At 52.6% G+C, this 18,910-nt stretch overlaps 1 protein-coding gene across 3 annotated transcripts in view; it reads right to left on the reverse strand.

Moving 5' to 3' along the window:
- LOC146064938 (low density lipoprotein receptor adapter protein 1-B-like) overlaps positions 1–18,910 on the reverse strand; it is a 110,016-nt gene that overhangs the window by 48,731 nt on the left and 42,375 nt on the right. For 2 of the 3 annotated variants that reach the window (XM_083178980.1, XM_083178979.1), the window contains exons 4-7: positions 17,844–17,958; positions 16,078–16,150; positions 15,790–15,840; positions 2,478–2,563 (exon numbers count right to left, since the gene is read on the reverse strand). In XM_083178980.1, coding sequence (XP_083035106.1) covers positions 2,478–2,563; positions 15,790–15,840; positions 16,078–16,150; positions 17,844–17,958 — 325 coding nt within the window. The remainder of the gene's footprint in view (positions 1–2,477; positions 2,564–15,789; positions 15,841–16,077; positions 16,151–17,843; positions 17,959–18,910) is intronic. The other variant, XM_083178981.1, reaches the window with a different exon arrangement.

Consider the following 18,910-nt stretch of genomic DNA (forward strand, 5'->3'; position numbering starts at 1 on the left):
CCCCTGTGTCACTACCGCTGCCCCCTGACATTGTACAAGAGGCAGCTAGACTGGTACAGTAACACAATATACGTCTGCCAGGCAGTGATGGTGTTATTACAGTATAAGTCACAGCGCCCATACAGAGGCATACAATGCAAATAATAACCTGGCACTGAGCTCCGCAAATCACTATGGCCGGCAGGAGCATAAAGGACTGTAACCTGTCATCCTTGTAGGAGGGGTACAGGGGGGACTTGCCCAAGTGGTCCGGCAGGAATGGCTGAGAGCTCTCCATGTTCCATGTGTGTATGTCCTACACCTCCTGTCCCCCGGGGAAGGGTTGTGTGAGGGGAGCCCACTCCCCCTACTAGCAAATCTTCATCTGGTGTCCTGGTGCCCGGTGATGGCTGTCGGTTGCCCAGTGCCAGCTGGATACACCACCTCCACTCATGCATCGTGGGTGGTGTGTGGCTGCCGGGCCCGGGCGATGGAGTGGCAGACCCCCAGCCTGCTGCCCTGTCACTGACACCAAGTCAGTGTAAAAGAAGAAAAAAAAAAGAAATAAAGTCTTTTAAATAGGAAGTAAGGCTGCATAAGGCAGCCCCTCTGTAGTGCGTGGTGGCTCCTGCCAGCACATCTAACACTGAAAGTAGCTGGGCCTGGAGGCGGGGTAGAGGAGGGCAGGAGCCTGGCCTGGAGGCGGGGTAGAGACGGGCATGAGCCTGGCCTGGAGGTGGGGTAGAGGAGGGGAGGAGCCTGGCCTGGAGGTGGGGTAGAGGAGGGGAGGAGCCTGGCCTGGAGGCGGGGTAGAGGAGGGCAGGAGCCTGGCCTGGAGGCGGGTAGAGACGGGCATGAGCCTGGCCTGGAGGCGGGGTAGAGGAGGGGAGGAGCCTGGCCTGGAGGTGGAGTAGAGGAGGGGAGGAGCCTGGCCTGGAGGCGGGGTAGAGGAGGGGAGGAGCCTGGCCTGGAGGTGGGTTAGAGGAGGGGAGGAGCCTGGCCTGGAGGCGGGGTAGAGGAGGGGAGGAGCCTGGCTGACCTGGGAGCAGCCAAGAAGTTTACCCTTTCTGGTGCTGGAATGGTCGCTCATCCGCTCCAGCCCACTGTAATCCCTGTGGCCCCCGACGACTGCCGCAGAAGAAAGAATCACTAGTTACAGGATAATCAGTACAGAGCACTGGGCCTGATTCAGGATAGACGCTGGTTATTACAGTTCTGCGTCTTTGATCGCAGTGGATGCGACAAGATTTGCAAATGCTGCAGGAGATGTCTTTGGAACAAGACGCTTGCGGCAGCTTCTAACATTCACCACTTAGATCCAAATATGCAGCATCAGTCACACCTGGGAACATTGGTTCCATCATCCCACCTCTGAGCACCTCTATGGTTCCTCTGAATGCACATCACTATGGAGATGTCGCAGCCATGTGCGCTGAGTCCCAAGGCGTATTTATTGGTTGAAACAGGTCACCAAAATGGTCATGACATACTTAAGATTTGAGAAACGCTCCCTGTCACCACCCCCAAAAACCTACAGTCTGTCAATGAAAGAGTGGGAGATGTGCACCCCAACCACAAAGCAACGGTCATTGGTGACCAAATCTAAGCTTGAATCAGGTCCATTGTCCGCTGTTCCAGAACCCATTGTGCACCACCATCGATACCACCATCCTTGGTGCACCACCATCTATACCACCGCCCCTTGTGCACCACCATCTATACCACTGCCCCTTGTGCACCACCATCTATACCACTGCTCCTTGTGCACCACCATCTATACCACCATCCTTGGTGCACCATCATCTATACCACTGCCCCTTGTGCACCACCATCTATACCACTGCTCCTTGGTGCACCATCATCTATACCACCGCCCCTTGTGCACCACCATCTATACCACTGCTCCTTGTGCACCACCATCTATACCACCACCCCTTGTGCACCACCATCTATACCACCACCCCTTGTGCACCACCATCTATACCACCGCCCCTTGTGCACCACCATCTATACCACCGCCCTTGGTGCACCACCATCTATACCACCACCCCTTGTGCACCACCATCTATACCACTGCTCCTTGTGCACCACCATCTATACCACCGCCCTTGGTGCACCACCATCTATACCACCACCCCTTGTGCACCACCATCTATACCACCACCCCTTGTGCACCACCATCTATACCACCGCCCCTTGTGCACCACCATCTATACCACCGCCCCTTGTGCACCACCATCTATACCACCGCCCCTTGTGCACCACCATCTATACCACCGCCCCTTGTGCACCACCATCTATATCACCGCCCCTTGTGCACCACCATCTATAGCACCACCTGCACTATCCTGCTCATAATGTACCACCATCTATACCACCACCCCTTGTGCACCACCATCTATACTACTGTCCATGGTGCAACACCATCTATATCACTGCCTCTCACCCCACCACTATAGTGCCTTGTGCTCATTACCACACACACGTCTAGTTATTACCCGATGTGAAAATGTCTTCAGAGTTCCTGCAGGCACCGGCTGGTGACAACCCGAAGTGAATGCATCTTGAATCTGGGCCGAGTGTTCTGAGATGGAGAAATAAGGGGAGTGAAGGACAGATAGAGAACAGCACATTATAGGGTCATCTGCTTGCTGGGCCGGACTGGTCGCAAAAGCGCAATTCTTGGCAGACTGCGCATATTTTATACCTTAGAGACGCTGCCGGCAGTGCGGAAATAGGTGGAGAGTGACTGACGGGGAGAGGACATTGGCGAGGAGAGTGACTGACGGGGAGAGGACATTGGCGAGGAGAGTGACTGACGGGGAGAGGACATTGGCGAGGAGAGTGACTGACGAGGAGAGGACATTGGCGAGGAGAGTGACTGACGGGGAGAGGACATTGGCGAGGAGAGTGACTGACGGGGAGAGGACATTGGCGAGGAGAGTGACTGACAGGGAGAGGACATTGGCGAGGAGAGTGACTGACGGGGAGAGGACATTGGCGAGGAGAGTGACTGACAAGGAGAGGACATTGGCGAGGAGAGTGACTGACGGGGAGAGGACATTGGCGAGGAGAGTGACTGACGGGGAGAGGACATTGGCGAGGAGAGTGACTGACGAGGAGAGGACATTGACGAGGAGAGTGACTGACGAGGAGAGTGACTGACGGGGAGAGGACATTGGCGAGGAGAGTGACTGACGGGGAGAGGACATTAGCGAGGAAGTCATAGTCTGTAAAAATGCTGGTGTGTCTCTGGACCATATTCTCAGGCGGGTGACGGCAATCTTGTACGCATAATACGCAGTGCTGGCGTCGCACCTCCTGTGGCTACAATGCACCCCACAAAAGTACTTAGGGAGTCCACATTCCGCTCATCTGCATTGCAGCACACAGGTGCGTTTTCATGCAGTTCCCTCTATAGCCAGGATCACTGCTGCGCTGGAATTGCCACATCGGAATGAGGCCCATTATAATAGATAACATAATGGGTAATGAACAGCGTGTTCCCGGAATGTGAAGGGTTAAAGGCGTCACCAACAATAAGGGAACGACACGCCCGGGATTACCTAATGCAGGAAAACGTCTCCCAAGTGACCGGTAATCGTCCACATTCAGCAATGTAATTGTCAAGCACTATGCCTGTGGGTCCATTACACAGCGCCCATTTCATGAGAGACTAATGCCAGTTCTCATGAGTCAATGACCACTTGAAAGAGGCGCTGTAGTTGCATCATTCCCCTGGCATCGTTCAGCTGTTTACCCTCAGAATAGAGAGTCATCAGCCGAATGTTCGGCGCCCTGGAGTTTGCAAAAAGGAAAGTTATGGTAGACCTACCTTGGTTAACTTCCTTTCCTTGAAGTCCATGGGAACCACAGGGGACATCGGGGTTGTAGGTGGATCCAGGGGTCCGAGGCACCAATCAGCGAAGCTTCTTTAAGATTTCCCAGGATGAATAGGGCCCTCTCCCCTGGAACCCCGCCTCCAGGCTCATGCAGTTCAGTTTTGGTACCAAGCCATAAGCAGGAAGCGGAGAAAAGAAGAGGACAGAGAGAACACATGGCCAAGTCCTCATACATACATAGTACGGCACATGGCCAAGTCCTCATACATACACAGTACGGCGCATGGCCAAGTCCTCATACATACATAGTACGGCACATGGCCAAGTCCTCACACATACACAGTACGGCACATGGCCAAGTCCTCATACATACACAGTACGGCACATGGCCAAGTCCTCATACCTACACAGTACGGCACATGGCCAAGTCCTCATACCTACACAGTACGGCACATGGCCAAGTCCTCACACATACACAGTACGGCACATGGCCAAGTCCTCATACATACACAGTACGGCACATGGCCAAGTCCTCATACATACATAGTACGGCACATGGCCAAGTCCTCACACATACACAGTACGGCACATGGCCAAGTCCTCATACATACACAGTACGGCACATGGCCAAGTCCTCATACATACACAGTACGGCACATGGCCAAGTCCTCATACCTACACAGTACGGCACATGGCCAAGTCCTCATACCTACACAGTACGGCACATGGCCAAGTCCTCATACATACACAGTACGGCACATGGCCAAGTCCTCATACCTACACAGTACGGCACATGGCCAAGTCCTCATACATACACAGTACGGCGCATGGCCAAGTCCTCATACATACACAGTACGGCACATGGCCAAGTCCTCATACATACACAGTACGGCACATGGCCAAGTCCTCATACATACACAGTACGGCACATGGCCAAGTCCTCATACATACACAGTTCGGCACATGGCCAAGTCCTCATATATATACAGTACGGCACATGGCCAAGTCCTCATACATACACAGTACGGCACATGGCCAAGTCCTCATACATACACAGTACGGCACATGGCCAAGTCCTCATACATACACAGTACGGCACATGGCCAAGTCCTCATACATACACAGTACGGCACATGGCCAAGTCCTCATACATACACAGTACGGAACATGGCCAAGTCCTCATACATACACAGTACGGCACATGGCCAAGTCCTCATACATACACAGTACGGCACATGGCCAAGTCCTCATACATACACAGTACGGCGCATGGCCAAGTCCTCATACATACACAGTACGGCACAGTACACATGGACTTCAAGGAAAGGAAGTTAACAAAGGTAGGTCTACCATAACTTTCCTTTTCCTTTTCAGGGTCCATGGGTCCGACAGGGGGCATCGGGAATGTCTGAAAGCCGTATTCAAGGGAGGGAATTTGCCTGAGGTGTCAGAAGTAGCCGACCGAAGGAGGCATCCTGGGAGGCGAACGTGTCAAAAGCATAGAATGTTATAAAGGTATGGACAGATGACCACGTTGCAGCCTTGCACAGCTGTTCGACAGATGCATCTCGGCGTGCTGCCCATGATGGGCCAACCGCTCTGGTAGAGTGTGCTTTAATGAAAACAGGAATAGGTAGATTAGCCTGATGATAAGTCCTTTGGATAGCCATGCGAATCCAGCTGGCCAACCCTTTTTGCGGAATCCATATAGCACAAAAAGGGAGTCAGATTTTCTAACCGTCTTAGTACAGTCAATATAGATGGTCAGGGTCCTGACCACATCCAGTAAGCGTTCATCTGGCGAAAGACCCTCTGCCGTGAACGCAGGAACCACAATCTCCTGATTAACGAGAAACCTGGAGACAACCTTCGGGAGGTAAGATGGTTTTGTCCTCAACACCGCCCTATCTGAGTGAAAAATGAGGAAAGGTGATTTACAAGAAAGAGCTGACAGATCTGAAACTCTTCGGGCGGAAGCGATGGCCAAGAGGAATACCGTCTTGGCTGTCAGCCATTTGAAATCAGTCGCAAATAGGGGCTTGGTTAAAGCCTGTAGCACAAGTGACAGGGCCCAAGGTGTTGTAGGAGGGACATACGGAGGCTGGACATGCAGCACTCCTTGCAGGAATGTACGGACATCCGGTAGGAAGGTTATTTTCTTCTGGAACCAAACAGATAAAGCCGAGACCTGGACTTTTAAAGACGCCAGTCTTAGGCCCATGTCCAGGCCCTTCTGTAGGAATGCCAGAATTCTGGCTACCTTGAAAACCTTCGGATCATACCTCCTCGCTGTACACCATGTAAAGTAGGTGTGCTATATCCGGTAATAAATCCTGGAAGATGCTGGCTTGCGTGCCTGAATCATGGTCCTGGCTACTTTAGAGGGAAAACCTTTACGTTTCAGTAAGGCAGTTTCAAGTGCCACGCCGTCAAAGACAGACACTGAGGGTTCGGGTGTAGGCACGGTCCCCAACTCAGCAAGTCCACCCGAAGGGGTAAGTGAAAGGGAGGCTGGTGTGACATTTGCTGAAGGTCTACATACCAGTGCCTGTGTGGCCAGGCCGGAGCTACCAGGATGAGGTTCCCGCATCCAGTTTGAACTTCCTGATTACTCTGGGAATCATGTTTATTGGTGGAAAGGCATATGGAAGACGAAAAGTCCATGGAACCAATAGGGCATCCGTGAAGCAAGCTTGAGGATCCCTGGACCTCGACCCGAAGTTGGACACTTTGTTGTTGTGTCTGGACGCCATTAGGTCCACATCCGGCAAGCCCCAATGGTATGTCAGGATGGCAAACACCTCTGGGTGGAGTGACCACTACCCCGGATGGATATCTTGGCGGCTTAGGAAGTCTGCCTCCCAATTTAGGACACCTGGGATGAAGACAGCCGACAGAGCCCGAAGGTACTGTTCCACCCAAGCTAGGATCTAGGACACCTCTGGGAGAGCAGCAACGCTGCAAGTACCTCCCTGGCGATTTATGTACGCCACAGCCGTGGCGTATGCCGGATCTGCACAGTTTTCCTTGGAGCAGGTCCTGCGAACGGATCAGGGCGTATGTATGTTGATGGAAAGGCGGGTTTCCGGAGTGGCCTACATGCCTTGCAAGGATTGGGATCCTACTACCGCCCTGCAGCCACGAAGACTGGCGTCGGTCGTGAGGATCAACCATTCGTTGAACCAGAAAGGGCGGCCCTGAGTCAGATGGTCTGTTTGCAGCCACCATTGAAGAGAGGTTTTCACCTCCTGAGTCAGCGTGACGAACGTGGACCTGATGTGGTGAGGTAGACCGTCCCACTTGGACAGGATGAGGCACTGGAGAGGACGAGAATGGAATTGTGCCCACTCCACCATATCGAATGTCTATACCATCAGACCCAAAATCCTCATTGCCCAGTGGACTGAGACTCTTGGGCTCTGAACAAACAACCGGATTCGGAGTTGTAGGGCATTGCACTTGTCTCTGGGAAGCGACATCCTCAATGACCGAGTATCTAAAAGAGTTCCCAGATGCAGCATTTGCTGAGAAGGGATCAGCGAAGACTTTTCCCAATTGAGGAGCCACCCGTGTATTTGAAGAGTGGTGATTGTTATCTGAAGGTGTGATAACAGAACCTCTGGGGACTTGGCCACCAATAAGAGGTCGTCCAGGTATGGGAATACTCAGATTCCCAGTTGGTGAAGATGTTCTGCCATAACCGCCATGATTTTTGTGAAAATCCTGGGAGCTGTGGCTAAAATCAGGGGCCACAGGGATAACAGTGGGTAGAGAGTGAGGTCACGATCCAATTCCAGCGCCAGAAAGGATAAAACTTCTGACTGCCTAGAGACAGCCCTGGCTCTTCCCCACCTCTACCCCGCCTCCTAGGCTAGCTACTTTCAGTTTTTTTCCAAAGCCAGGCAGGAGACAAGATAGAAGGAAGAGAAACCCATACAGAAACACATTCAACAAATATATGTGTGTGTGATTGCTCAACAGATAAACCATAACTGTAACATGTGTTAGTACCCTCAAAAGAGGAAACTTTAACTAAGTTCACTCAACGGAGGAACTATGAACTTTAATACCAATGAAGCAGGCGCGGCAGGGAGGGATCCCTGTGGCCCCTGACGTCTTTGAAGAAAGAGATTTAACAGGTAAGACATAAATCTCGGTTTCTTCTGCGGCAGACGTCAGGGGCACCAGGGATAACAGTGGGACATCCTAAAGTAGCCACCTATGGGTGGGGACGTGCCTGTGCCGTAGCCAGTATACTCTGGCGGAATGCAGAGTTCTGGGAGGCAAACGTAACAAACGCAAAGAAGCGTAAGAAATCGTTGGCAGACAACCAAGTTGCCGCCTTGCCAAGTTGCTCTGCAGTTGCACCACCTGTAAAAGCCCGAAACACACCCACAGATGTAGTGGAATGAGCCCGGACCCCCGCAAGAACCGGGAGGGAGGTTAACAAGGAAGCCTACTTGATAACTGACCGCAGCTATCGGCTGGCAATAGTCTGCGTGGTAGCAGACCAACAACCGCTTGTTTAATGTGATGAACACATAACTTGGCATCCTCAGAGGCATCCTGGGGGAAAGCTAGTCTTCCACGACCTGTACCCATGGGAAAATGGCCAGTGAATGAAAATATGGCTCTAAGAGAATGTTCCAGGCGTCTGTCCGTATGATCTTTCAAAACGGATCCTGAAGTGACCGGGAGGACCGAAGGCTTAACTAAGCTGGTCACATGGGAATCAACGGATGGAGGAATCTCCCATGGTTTACAATCCTCAGGATGTAGTGGATACCTGGCCAATAGCTTCCTGGGGATATTGGACTTTTTTCCCAAAGCCTCCCATTGATCCGCTCTGATCTTTGTTAAGCGATCCGAGTGAGGGAATTGGGCCTTGATCACCTTCTGCTTCTTAAAAACATCTCTGGTTTTTGCAGTAGGTTCAGGCTCCTCAGAGTCTGACAATAGTACCTCACGGATAGCGTGAATGAGAGCTGCCACATCCTGTGTCTCTTGTGAAGCAGGAGTGTCTGTAGGCATAGGATCATCATCTTGGTCATCATCAAGATTGATGTCATCATCTGTGTCATCCTGTGCTACAGAGAGCAATGGAGTTAACAGAGGTCTAGTTGGTTGTGCAGCACTGGGCAGCAGCTTCTGCATAGCCACCGTAGTCTGCTGCAAGGTCTGCACCGTGGTCGACAGGGCATCCACCCAAGGTGGAGGGGACTGGACTACAGGAGGTGCGATAGAGGGAGGAAGGCGATCCACTAGGGTGCCCAACAACTGTTGAAAAGCTGCCCAGGGGGGTTGTGGAGAAACAACCGTGGCAGAGGACTGGGCGGAAGGTACAAAGCCCATCCTGGATAACATCCTGCTCAGACAGGCCTGCAGCACAGCTCTTGCAAGACAGGAGCTGGGGTGACTGTCTGACTGCGCCCCCGTTTGGACATATTGCAACACACCCAACAAGGGGGGGGGGGGTGTTTACAGTGCACAATAGGTGAATTCAACCAAGGAAAACCTAGAGTGATATCACTGATTGAATGTGACCCCCGAGGTTAAACCTCGGTAATCTTCATCAGAAGATATGTGAAAAACAGTGGACAGTGTAAAAGTACTGACAGAGTGAGAGTAAGAGAACTAGCACAATAGCCACACACACACACACACACACACACACACACACGAGCATTTACTGACTAATAAATGCTGTCACACCCTGTATAAACCGCTTAAACTCTATGGAGTAAGGGGGATTAGGGTGGCTGTGAAAGCAACTACTTAGCGTGTAGACGGTTTCACAGGGGAGACTGTGCCCGGTCTCTGGAAGACTTCTGTGCCTTGTAGAAATGGCGCTGGTCTGAGAGAAAGGGGGCGGGCACAGGGTTAACACTGCTTGTGGATGGCAGATCTCTGGGAGATTGGCTCCAAAGCTGGAGGAGGGACTGCAGGCCAAGCGTCGCCTCCCCTTGCTGGTCTTCCACCACCAGAGCTATTGGAGCCTTAGTGTAAAAATGGGTCCCCCACCCAGGCCTGTGCTCAGTCCCCGGTGGTCTAGTGGAGTCCCTGACCGGAGCCAGTATCCACGCCAGCTACCGCGGCTGTCTCCCACAGCAAGGCAGTGATTTGCGCTCCCTAAGGGAGCATTACCTGCTCCTGGTTCCAGCCACGCTGCCTGGGGGGAGATGTCCGGCGGTGCTAGGCGCTGTCCGCGGTTGTGGGAGAAATGTTGACGCCAGCAGGAGCGACGCGGCTGCTCGCTCCACCATCAGATGATTAACGGCAGTGAGCAGCCTCAGCCACTAGGCGGCTTCTGTCGCTTAAGCGACAAATTCAAAAGTGTAAAATAGAAAATAAAGCAGCTTCTTATGGGATTACCTCAGTGATTACCTCAGTGATTACCTCAGTGAGGTAATCACTGCTGATAGAAGTTGCGTCCGCTTCCTGCAGGCACCAAACAAAAACTGGCTGCATGAGCCTGGAGGCGGGGTTGTGGGGGAGAGGGCCCAGGGCATTCCGGGAAACTTAATAGCTTCGCTGATTGGTGCCTCGGACCCCCTGGATCCGCCTACAACCCCGATGTCCCCTGTGGGACCCATGGACCCTGAAAAAGGAAATAAATGTAGTTGTTACAGTAGAACGAGCTTTCCGAGGGCATGCCGCCATTAATCCACCCTATCATAAGAACACAGGGAAGTCCACGTAGAGCCAGCCATGAGCTTGCACTGCCTCATTCCACCATCAGGCCAAGCCAGGTCCCACCGCCACCCACTAACCTCCATGACCACAAACATCTGCTCAGTGGGTATATCCCGACATCAGGCCAGCGCACGTTCCACTGCCACCCACTAACCTCCATGACCCCAAACATCGGCTCAGTGGGGATATCCCAACATCAGGCCAGTGCACATCCCACCGCCACCCACTAACCTCCATTACCCAAACATCGGCTCAGTGGGGATATCCCGACATCAGGCCAGTGCATGTCCCACCGCCACCCACTAACCTCCATTACCCAAACATCGGCTCAGTGGGGATATCCCGACATCAGGCCAGTGCACGTCCCACCGCCACCCACTAACCTCCATTACCCAAACATCGGCTCAGTGGGGATATCCCGACATCAGGCCAGTGCACGTCCCACCGCCACCCACTAACCTCCATGACCCCAAACATCGGCTCAGTGGGGATATCCCGACATCAGGCCAGTGCACGTCCCACCGCCACCCACTAACCTCCATGACCCCAAACATCGGCTCAGTGGGGATATCCCGACATCAGGCCAGGCCATGTCCCACAGCCACCCACTAACCTCCATGACCACAAACATCGGCTCAGTGGGGATATCCCGACATCAGGCCAGGCCATGTCCCACAGCCACCCACTAACCTCCATGACCACAAACATCGGCTCAGTGGGGATATCCCGACATCAGGCCAGGCCATGTCCAACAGCCACCCACTAACCTCCATGACCACAAACATCGGCTCAGTGGGGATATCCCGACATCAGGCCAGGCCATGTCCCACAGCCACCCACTAACCTCCATGACCACAAACATTGGCTCAGTGGGGATATCCCGACATGCGCCTGGGAGTACTCGGATTGCGCAGGTAGTGGACGCACTGAACACTTGTAAAACCTGATGATGAGAATATCGGGGACTATGCTGCAGTCGCTGCTGTGCACTGGGACGGAAGCTCGGCGAGTCTCTATGTGTGTAAGGAGAGCTACTCTGAGTATTAACCGATGTGCCCATTGCGCCAGCTCATCCCAGAGGTTCCCCGTGGGGTTACCGAACATTCTGTATACCAGTCTAGCGCCGCCCCGGACACATGACAACGCATTTGTTGGATCCATAGAAGTGGCACAGGGGAGGGCGCGCAGGGGCCGCACACCTCACACGCCTTGCTTGCTCATTGAGTGGGAAGCTTGCAGACTAAAGTGAAGCTTGATTACTTAAGTGACTTGTGAGTTGGAAACTGAAGCAGGTGAGTTAGAATACTGAAAAAGGTGAGTTTGAACACAGTCTAAATCTTCATTCTATTTTATTGTAATATATTCATCTTCTTTCTATCTTATTGCAACCTGTTGCTCAATTTTGACATTTAATTCATTTTATCTATATTTTTTCCAACATTGTATTTCATTTTACTCATTCACTATTATTTTCTCTTATCTTTGCCACACATTTATTGCACTCTGTTTCCCTCTTCAAGCCTGCTCACATTTGCCTCACTTCTGACCTTCTCTGTTCCCTTCATCCTCTCACTTGTTGTTGTTTCATACTTAATTGGATTACTCAATCAACCTGATTTTACCCACTTGTCTCCTCTCTGACAGTAGTTCCTTGCCTGTTACCTTCTCTCTCACTCTGTTTTCTACCACATCCTCGCAAATCTACTACAGACGCTGTCTGTCCTCCCAAATCCCTCTGTCTGCTTTCACTAACCTACCCTCTCACCTCTGGTCCTCATGGCTGTTAATCTCTCAACTTCACTTTCTCCAACCGCTCCTACCCCTCCCATCCCATACCTATCCTGACCACTCGCCCCCGCACCCCCACCCTCCCAACGACTCCCCCTCGCTTCTGCAATCCCAAAAAAACCTTATCCACATAAATACACAACCCACCCCCCCTCTTTCCTGTGCACTATGGAATGCCAGATCCATCTGCAACAAACTCCTTGCCATCCATGACCTATTCATCTCTAGAGCACTCCACCTCCTTGCTATCACCGAGACCTGGCTCTCCACCTCTGATTCTGTCTCTCCAGCTGCTCTCTCCCACGGTGGCCTCTCTTTCTCTCACACTCCCAGGCCTGACGGTCGCCAAGGTGGCGGTGTGGGTTTTCTCCTCTCAGCCTCATGCACCCAGTGTCATTCACCCTGAACCCTCTCTCCTTTTCTCCTCCTTTGAGTCTCACTCTATCCGTCTATACTACCCCTACCACCTCCGTGTCGCTGCAATCTACCGCCCCCCTGGCCCTATCTCCCAATTTCTTGACAACTTCGCCGCCTGGCTTCCACACTTCCTCTCCTCTGACCTGCCATCTGTCATTCTTGGTGACTTTAACATCCCCTTGGATAACCCCGCTGATCCTGGCACCTCCAAACTCCTCTCTCTCTGCTCCTCTCTTGGCCTATCTCAGTGACTCCCACCCACATCCAAGGACACTCCCTCGATCTCGTCTTCTCTCGCTCTTCTTCCCTTACTGACTACACTATCTCGGCTTTTCCTCTTTCTGATCATCACCTCATCTCCTTCTCCCTCACTGCTTCCCCCTCTCCCACCCCCCCTCCCAAGCGCATTGTCTCACGGCATAACGTCAACACACTTGATCTTGCTGCCTTCTCAAACATGCTGTGTCCTCTTCTCGCCCCAATCGCCCTCATGTCCTGCCCGAACCTCGCCGCCTCCCTCTATAATGACACCCTATCTTCGGCATTGGACTCTGCCTGCCCTCCCTCCTCTATCCCCCTTCGATGCTCTAACCCCCAACCGTGGCACTCGCCTATCACCCGATTCCTTAAAAAGTGCTCTCGCACTGCTGAGCGCTTCTGGAAGAAATCACGCTCCCTCGCGGATTATCTCCATTTCAAATTAATTCTTTCCTCCTTCAGCTCTGCCCTTGCTCTGGCCAAGGAATCCTACTTTAAGTCCCTCATCCTTTCCCAATCATCCAATCCCCGCAGGCTCTTCGCCACCTTCAACTCCTTGCTCTCCCCCCCCTCCTCCAGCTCTTCAGTCCTCCATCGTAGCCGCTGATTTTGCTACCGACTTTTCAACCAAAATCTCCTCTCTCAGGACTGCCATCACTGCTGCCATGACCTCACCCTCTCCCTCCTCCCCTCCTGCATCTCCACTCCCCTCCTTCCCACCCCTGTCCTAATTTTACCCCACCACTGCTGCTGAAGTCCACTCTATCCTTCAATCCGCTTCTCCCTCCACCTGCCCGCTCGATCCTATCCCCTCCAATATTATCCGTCGTCTCAGTCCGTCAGTCTGCTCTCACCTGGCTCACCTCTTTAATCTTTCCCTATCCTCTGGGATCTTCCCTTCCTCCTTCAAACACGCTCTTGTCTCCCCAATTCTCAAAAAAACAAATCTGGACCCCAACTCTCCATCCAACTACAGGCCCATCTCCCTCCTCCCTTTTGCCTCCAAGCTCCTAGAACGTCTGACCTATAATCGTCTCCTAAGCCACCTTACTGCTAAATCCATTCCAGACCCCCCTCCAATCCGGGTTCCGCCCTTTACATTCCACTGAAACTGCCCTGACCAAAGTCACTAACGATCTACTATCGGCTAAATCCAAAGGCCTCTTTTCTATCCTCATCCAGCTTGATCTGTCGGCTGCCTTTGACACTGTTGACCACCCTCTCCTGCTCAACACCCTCCGCTCCTTTGGCATCACTGGCACGGTCTTCTCCTGGTTCACCTCATACCTCTCCGATCGCTCGTTCTCCGTCTCCACTCCGAGCTCCTCCTCTCCTACTACCCCGCAGCCAGTCGGTGTTCCCCAAGGGTCACTCCTTGGCCCTCTCGTCTTCTCCCTCTACACCACCTCTCTGGGCACCCTCATCAGCTCCTATGGTTTTCATTACCACCTTTATGCTGATGATACCCTAATCTAGTTCTCCTCCCCCGACCTATCCCCATCACTCCTGTCCAAGGTCTCCGAATGCCTCACGGCCATCTCAGCCTGGATGACCCAACGCTTCCTGAAACTAAACATGGCTAAAACTGAACTTCTAATCTTCCATCCCCCGAACATCCCCTCTTCTCCCACTATCTCCATCAGCATTGGTGAAACCGCGATCACCTCCACCGACCAAATGCGCTGCCTCGTTGTCATCATTGACTCCTCCCTCTCTTTCACCCCCCACATTCGTGCTCTCTCACAGTCTTGCCGCTTTCACCTACGCAACATCTCACGCATCAGACCATTCCTCTCCACTGACGCGACCAAAATTCTCATTCACTCTCTTGTCATCTCCCGCCTTGACTACTGCATCATCCTTCTCTCTGGGCTACCTCTCACCCGCCTCGCACCTCTCCAATCCATTCTTAACGCTGCTGCTAGGCTCATCTTCCTCTCCCGCCGCTCTACCTCAGCCTCCCCCCTCTGTCTATCTCTTCACTGGCTCCCCATTCCTTTCCGAGTTCTCTTTAAACTCCTCACCACCACCTACAAGGCTCTCTCCTCTTCCACCGCTCCTTACCTCTCCTCACTGATCTCTATCCACACTCCCTCCCGTCCTCTTCACTCCATCGCTGACCGCCGACTGACCTCTCACCTAATCACCCCCTCCCACTCCAGTGTCCAAGACTTCTCTCGCGCTGCCCCCCTGCACTGGAACAACCTCCCGCCACCCATCAGGCTATCTGATTCCCTTACCTCCTTCAAGCGTTCCCTCAAAACCCACTTTTTTCGACTAGCCTATGCCTCCTCCTAACCTCTTTTGATCCTCCTATCCTGCCTCCGTTCCCCTCCGTTCCTACTTATCCTATTGTATTTCGTTCGTCCACCCACCTATTTTTAGTCTGTAACTCTTATGAGTAGGGTCCTCCTGCCTCACGTACTCACCCTACCTCATTACCTCACCTGTGCTCCTGTCCTGTTCTTCCCTTCCTCTACTTCATCTTCAGTCTCCTCGACAATTTTGACACCTACTTCTGAACTGATGCTGATTTTAGTTCTACCAGCTATACCCCTATTTATACTGTATTTTATCAACACACCCTGTACGTTACATTGTAATTTGTTTTTTGTTTGCTATGTACGGCGCTGCGGACACTTTACGGCGCCTTATAAATAAACGTACTACTACTACAGCATAACGCCACTGTCACAGCTACTGTCCACTCCAGCATCAGACGTCGTCATAGCAACCACCAAACACGCGATCCGTCACTGCATAGCACTCGCCGCCATTGTTCTCCCGTCTACACACACATTATATACACTACCTGGCCGGTCCTCTGCAGCCTGGTGACAGCCCCGGGGCGATTCCTCCTTCCCTAGTAGAGAGAGGAAATCGTTACCTATGAAGCTGCAAGAATCAAAAGAATGACACCGATACTGTATTACTTTGGTAGCCGGCTCATCACTAGATTACATAGGAAGGCGCTTCATACAACATGTGGGGGGAGGACAAGGGGGGGGGGGGGGTTTCCCATGCATCATAGGGAGGACGAGGGGGGGGGCGGGGGCACAATGCCTCCGCCTGGGGTGCATTACCTGCCGCCAGAGCATACCTTCCCTGGCTGATTGCCACAGCTCCAGAGCCATTGTGAATGCTTGAGCGACGGTCATGGTCACAGTCTGGGCCTGCAGAGAGCAATGCATGTTGGGTAATACGCCACTGACCGCACTAACAGGTTTCTGTCACATGACCCAATACCGTATTTTCTGAGTAAACGGGCACTCCAAGGCCAGCAGTAAGTGCTCAGCAGTGGGAGGCCGCGCCTAAGCCAGTGATACCAGTTCTCATACCCACCACGGCACCAATAGGAGACGCTCCCTACTCAGTGTACTCTGGTGGGCATGGCCGCACCCTCACACAGAAATCACCCCCCTATAATGATCTATAGTAGCTATCTAGCACATACAGCGTCACAGTCTGTCCTGGCACCGCCCCACCACTGGCACCATCCGACCAGTGCCCCACCACTGGCACCATCCTATCACCACTGGAACCATCCTGCCACCTCACCACTGGCACCATCCGACCAGTGCCCCACTACTGGAACCATCCTGCCACCTCACCACTGGCACCATCCGACCAGTGCCCCACTACTGGCACCATCCTATCACCACTGGAACCATTCTACCACCGCCCCCCCACTGGCACCATCCAACCAGTGCCCCACCACTGTCACCATCCTATCACCACTGGAACCATACTGCCACCTCACCACTGGCACCATCCGACCAGTGCCCCACTACTGGCACCATCCTATCACCACTGGAACCATCCTGCCACCTCACCACTTGTACCGCTGCACCAAAGCCTGACAAATGCCTGTATAGTCCATATACATAGAAGCATTTTCCCCAGTTACAGCCTGGTCTGTGCCAGCCCCAAGCCTCAGAATAAGAGCCGCTGTGCAGTCCCAGTGCCACCACCGACACAGAGCTGCCAATATGTGTCCCCATCTCATCAGCCAACCAGACCTTCTGCATGGAGGAGCTGCGCCCCACAGTTCCCGCACCCCGATACCTGTCATCAGCCAACCAGACCTGTGCCACCTTCTGCATGGAGAACTTGTGCCCCTGCACCCCGATACCTGTCAGCCAACCAGACCTGTGCCACCTTCTGCATGGAGAACTTGTGCCCCTGCACCCCGATACCTGTCAGCCAACCAGACCTGTGCCACCTTCTGCATGGAGAACTTGTGCCCCTGCACCCCGATACCTGTCAGCCAACCAGACCTGTGCCACCTTCTGCATGGAGAACTTGTGCCCCTGCACCCCGATACCTGTCATCAGCCAACCAGACCTGTGCCACCTTCTGCATGGAGAACTTGTGCCCCTGCACCCCGATACCTGTCAGCCAACCAGACCTGTGCCACCTTCTGCATGGAGAACTTGTGCCCCTGCACCCCGATACCTGTCATCAGCCAACCAGACCTGTGCCACCTTCTGCATGGAGAACTTGTGCCCCTGCACCCCGATACCTGTCAGCCAACCAGACCTGTGCCACCTTCTGCATGGAGAACTTGTGCCCCTGCACCCCGATACCTGTCAGCCAACCAGACCTGTGCTGCCTTCTGCATGGAGGACCTGTGCCCCCACAGCTCCCGTGCCCCTGCGCCCCAATACCAGGCAACAGCCAACCAGACCTGTGCCACCTTCTGCATGGAGGACCTGTGCCCCCACAGCTCCCGTGCCCCTGCGCCCCAATACCAGGCAACAGCCAACCAGACCTGTGCTACCTTCTGCAAGGAGGACCTGTGCCCCCACAGCTTCTGTGCCCCTGCACCCCAATACCCGGCAACAGCCAACATCCACGTACACTTACCAACTTCTTCTTAGGGGACAAGAAAGCGTGGCACTCCAGCGCCCCATTACTCTGGTTCTGAGCTACGTACGCAAATACCTTATTCTGCACCTTATCCGTGGTACAATAGGAGATCCTGCTAATACAGAGAGAGAGAGGCTGTACATCTCTATACATCTCCCCTGTGTATACAGACGCTATATATACCTCCCCTGTGTATACAGACACTATATACACCTCCCCTGTGTATACAGACGCTACATACACCTCCCCTGTGTATACAGACACTATATACACCTCCCCTGTGTATACAGACAGTATATATATCTCCCCTGTGTATACAGACAGAATATATATATATCTCCCCTGTGTATACAGACACTATATACACCTCCCCTGTGTATACAGACACTATATACACCTCCCCTGTGTATACAGACAGTATATATATCTCCCCTGTGTATACAGACAGAATATATATATATCTCCCCTGTGTTTACAGACACTATATACACCTCCCCTGTGTATACAGACGCTATATATACCTCCCGTTTATACAGACAGTATATATATCTCCCCTGTGTATACAGACACTATATACACCTCCCCTGTGTATACAAACGCTATCTATACCTCCCCTGTGTATACAGACGCTATATACACCTCCCCTGTGTATACAGACACTATATACACCTCCCCTGTGTATACAGACACTATATACACCTCCCCTGTGTATACAGACACTATATATACCTCCCCTGTGTATACAGACACTATCTATACCTAACCTGTGTATACAGACACTATCTATACCTCCCCTGTGTATACAGACAGTATATCTCCCCTGTGTATACAGACGCTATATACACCTCCCCTGTGTATACAGACACTATCTATACCTCCCCTGTGTATACAGACACTATCTATACCTCCCCTGTGTATACAGACAGTATATACACCTCCCCTGTGTATACAGACGCTATATACACCTCCCCTGTGTATACAGACGCTATAAACACCTCCCCTGTGTAAACAGACGCTATATACACCTCCCCTGTGTATACAGACAGTATATATATCTCCCCTGT

The sequence above is a fragment of the Crinia signifera genome, chromosome 3 (assembly GCF_055691185.1).
Source record: "Crinia signifera chromosome 3, ASM5569118v1, whole genome shotgun sequence".
Taxonomy (NCBI): Eukaryota; Metazoa; Chordata; class Amphibia; order Anura; family Myobatrachidae; genus Crinia; species Crinia signifera.